Raw genomic sequence first — 4,346 nt, 5'->3', positions numbered from 1 at the left:
GACCCTCCTAAAATGTAAGCCCCGTGAAGAGAGGGGTTTTGTGTTGCTCCCCAGCATAGCCTCAGCCAGGACCAAGTGTGTAACTCGCGGGACCCAGTGCAAATAAAAATGAGGGGCCCTCTGTTCACAAAGTAAGAAGGTGGCATCGGAGCCTGACACCAGGCACGGGGCCCCCCAAGCCGGCCCCGGCCCCTGTGCCGCAAACCACCAGGCGCTCGGTGGGACCCACTAGAGGTGTGATTACTCTGCAGAGCACCTACTACGTGCCACCCCTGCCTCCGAGCTTGGGAAAAGGCACGATGGTGGCACTCCCTGGGCCCCTAGCTTGGGGACTTGACTTTTCTCCCGCTCCCCACAGCTGGGCCTTCATCTCTAAATCGCAGGACTGCACGCAGCGCCCTTGGAGGAAGCAGAGGTGTTACTGCTGCATCAGAAGTTTTCATTCATGGGTCTTGACCGAAACGATAAAGCTCAATAAATAAAGCAGACCGACAAAGCACCTGAGGTGGGACTACCAGGCTCCCCCACACCCCCCCAGATATCTCGGAGGAAGCCTGGTGCCCTGTCGCTGCCCCAGGGCAATAACTGATTAACTGAGCCCCTGTCCGCGCACGGCCCCTGCGTTCTCATGGACCATATCACTCCGAGCCTTGGCGGGAGGCTGGGTGGCCTTCCTTCGGTTTTCATGGCTGCACTCCCCACCCCGCCGTGAAGAAGGCACTGGGCATGCGCCTGGAGCTTCGGCCCCAGGAGAGCGGGAGCTTCAGAAGGCTCCTCCGTGCCCGCCCCCCTCACCTGGACGTCGCCCTGGGCCTCGTGCAGGCAGTGCAGCGCCAGCTCCAGGTTGGTGCCCCCGCCCGGCATCGCACTGGAGCAGGCCACGTTGCATAGCTCAGTCACTGTGTCCAGCCAGCGGCCCAGCAGAGGGAGAGGAGACACGGGAGTCAGCAAGGGCTAGGGAGGAGCGTCCCCGACAGCATGGGGCGGGGGCTCCTCGTCGTCGCCATCTCCCTCCGAAGCAGGCTGAGGGGTGGGAGGGACAGGGAGGAAGGGCAGAAGCTCTGCTCCTGGCACCTGCTTTGGGTGGCCTGGCCAGATGCTGTGTGAGAGAGGTGGGCAGGAGACCACAGCCTGGGAGGAGCAATGCTGGACTGAGGGCTAGTCACCCTCATCCCCAGGGACACTGCTTCCAGGTCAAGGTGAGAAGTGGGAGGCAAAGCTCCTTGGAGATGGGGGGGAGGGGCTTGGGAATCCGACCCCAATGTCTCAGCCACCTCGATCCTGCGTTTCTGGGTTGCTCATCACATCTCCCCACGGCTTCCAGGCCAGAGAAGCTACATGCTCATCGGTTCCAGCCAGCGATCTCTGCTGCAGCTCTGGGATCTCAGCCTGAAACCGGCTTCCTATGTTGATGTGTCTGAAATGAGGTCACACACACAGACGCGCGAGACATCCACATGCGACTAAGACGGGACACGGACGGGACGGGCGGTGTGCCCGGCCCTGGGGAAACCCTCCGCCATCGCCCCGACGCGGCGAGTGTTCGCCACTCCAGACGGACGTGCGGGCGGTCCAGCAGCCTCGCGAGGGACCCTTCCTTCCCTCTTCCAGTTTCCTTTACTGCCAGATGTCTGGCCTCAGGTGTCTCTCTTGGGGTGTGGGACAGGGCAGGTGCATGCTGACACCTGGCATACTTCTACATCTACAGTTGCATCCACTTAGTCACATTCTGTGGACAGTCAAGAGTCTCGCACTGTGCCGTCACCAGCTCCACCTAGAACCCCGGGTCCTGGGCATTCTGTCCCCACGGGCCCACCTAGGGTGCGTCTGGATAGAGGGATTATTGGGGAACCTGCCACATATATCTGGGGAAACCCACCATCTCTCTCTTTTGAGGCTATGTCACAAGACCTGACCCCCCGTGATGGAGAAGCCCTTGGGAAGACACACTGGAACGCAAGGAGGATGAAAGCACCCCCACTTTGGAAGAGCGCGCGGGTTCTGAGTCTGTCCCAACTCACGGTTCAATGCTGATCTTGGTGTCATCCTTCACCACACAGATGCCAAAAGAGCCGTCCACTTGATCTAGAAAACACACAACGAAAGCCTTGAGGAGAATGACTAGAAGCGACCCACGGGGCACCGTCTGCCCGCCTTCACAGAGCAGCTGAAAGCAGGCTCCTGAAGACCGCATGGTACAGAGGTTCCTCAGAAAACTAAAAACAGAACTACCATGTGATCCTGCAATCTCACTTTTGGGTATTTATCCAAAAGAGCTGAAATCGGGACCTCAAGAGATGCCTGCATGCCCATGTCTGATGTGGCCCTATTCACAGCAGCCCAAATGTGGAAACGACCTAAATGTGCATTGACGGGTGAATGGAGAAAGAAAGTGTGGTGTGTGCATACCACGGAATACTATTTAGCCTTGAGAAAGGGAACTCTGCAATATGTGATGGCACACGTGAACCTTGAGGACACTGCGCTAAGTGAAATGAGCCGGTCACAGAAAAAGGAATAATGCATGTGTCCACTTCCATGAAGTATCTAAATAGTGAAATCCACATAATCAGAGTCGAGTGGCGGCCACCAGGGGCTGAGGGAGTGGGAAGCGGGAGTTACCGATCAACCGGCACAAAGTTTCAGGTTTGCTCTAGAGACCTGAGCACAACACTGTGCCCCTAGTCATCAATACTGTATTGGGCATGAGAACATTTGTTAAGAGAGGTGACTTCATGAATTAGAAATCTTTAAAAATTTTTAATTTTTTTTTTAAAGATTGCAAGGAAGAGGGATAGAACTTCTGAAAAGGTAGAGTAAGGAACTCAGCGAAACAACAAATTAACTGATGAAAACAGTACGTTAAAATCTCTGGAAGTTGTCCTACAGGCATACAGCATTTTAAGAAACAGTAATTCAAGAAAACTGACTAAATCTTGGTCAGAACAGTGAGAGTCTCTGACACCTGAGCCATGACCAGCACTCACTTACCTGGTCCCTGGATCTGTGTAACAGAAGCTCTACTCAGAGTGATCTACTCCAGGTAGGTGCAGCCAGATCCCATGCTTAAAGAATTAAAGGAAAGTATAATGAAAATTTCTCATCAAAGAGAGAATATCATTAAGAAACAGAAATTATAAAAAAAGAATCAAATGGAAATTCTAGGGTTAAAAAGTACAACCCCCAAAATGAGGCTCAACAGTAGCTTTGAGATGATTTGAGATGATAGAAATAATCAGCAAACTTGAAGACAGATCAATGGAGATTATGGAATCTGAAAAACATAGAGAAAGAATGAAGGGAAATGAAGAAAGCCTTGGAGAAATGTGGGACGGCATTAAGTGCGACCACACACATGTAATGGGAGTACCAGAAGGAGAAGAGAAACAATATTTAAAGTATTACTGGCTGAAAACTTCCCAAATTGGATTTAAAACAACATCTACATCTTAGAAACGTTATAATAAACTCCAAGTAGGATAAGCATGAAATGGCAGGTGTAAATCCAACCATGCCAAGATAACATTAAATGAGGATGGATTAAACGAACCAGTCGAAAAGCAGAGTGTGTCAGATGGATTTAAAACGTATGCTCCAGCTAATGCTGTCTACAGGAGACATGCTGTATTTTCAAAGACACAATAGAGCGAAAGTACGAGAACAGAAAAATAGATCTGCAGCAAACAACCACCATGAAAGAGACGGAATGGCTATCCTAACGTCAGACAAATTAGACTCGAAGACAAAAAATATCACTAGAGATGACAAAATTATCACCGTGATGATAAGCGATATCACAATCATATCACAATGATAAAAATTCAAGCCGTCGGAAAGATGACAATTATAAACAAGTACGGGCCTAAAAACAGAGCCTAAAAACACAGGAAGCAAATACTGATGGAATCGAAGGATGAGATATACGATTGAAAAATAAAGCTTGGAGATTTCAATACTTTCAATGATGGACAGGACAGCTAGACAGAGGAGCAGCAAGGAGAGCGGAGACGGGCACCAGAACTAGACGCACAGACACCTGGAGCACCCCGCCCCGCGTCGGTAGAAGTCACGCTCACGTCAGGTGCGCATGGAGCGTGCTCTGGCCCAGGGCACGTGCCTCGATAAATTCAGAAGGGCCGAATTCACACAGAGTGCGTTCTCTGATCACTACGGAATTAGAAATCAATAAAAGAAGGCAATTTGGAAAATTCACAAATATGCAGGAATTAAACAGCACACGCCTTGATAATCAATGTAGCAAGAGAGAAGCAAAGGGAAATTAGAAAATACTCTGAGAGGAGTGGAAACAAGAATACAACAGGCTGGAATTAATGACGCGTGGCGAA

General features: G+C 50.9%; 1 protein-coding gene across 1 annotated transcript in view; it reads right to left on the bottom strand.

The window, feature by feature from the left end:
- The window catches only part of ZNF541 (zinc finger protein 541), a 32,855-nt gene that overhangs the window by 9,013 nt on the left and 19,496 nt on the right, over positions 1-4,346 (bottom strand). Inside the window, exons 8-10 of the mRNA XM_011378189.1 lie at positions 2,022-2,085; positions 1,275-1,417; positions 796-899 (exon numbers count right to left, since the gene is read on the bottom strand). Coding sequence (XP_011376491.1) covers positions 796-899; positions 1,275-1,417; positions 2,022-2,085 — 311 coding nt within the window. The remainder of the gene's footprint in view (positions 1-795; positions 900-1,274; positions 1,418-2,021; positions 2,086-4,346) is intronic.

The sequence above is a fragment of the Pteropus vampyrus genome, unplaced genomic scaffold (assembly GCF_000151845.1).
Source record: "Pteropus vampyrus isolate Shadow unplaced genomic scaffold, Pvam_2.0 Scaffold333, whole genome shotgun sequence".
NCBI classification, from domain to species: Eukaryota; Metazoa; Chordata; class Mammalia; order Chiroptera; family Pteropodidae; genus Pteropus; species Pteropus vampyrus.
This window is presented reverse-complemented; position numbering and strand designations above follow the sequence as displayed.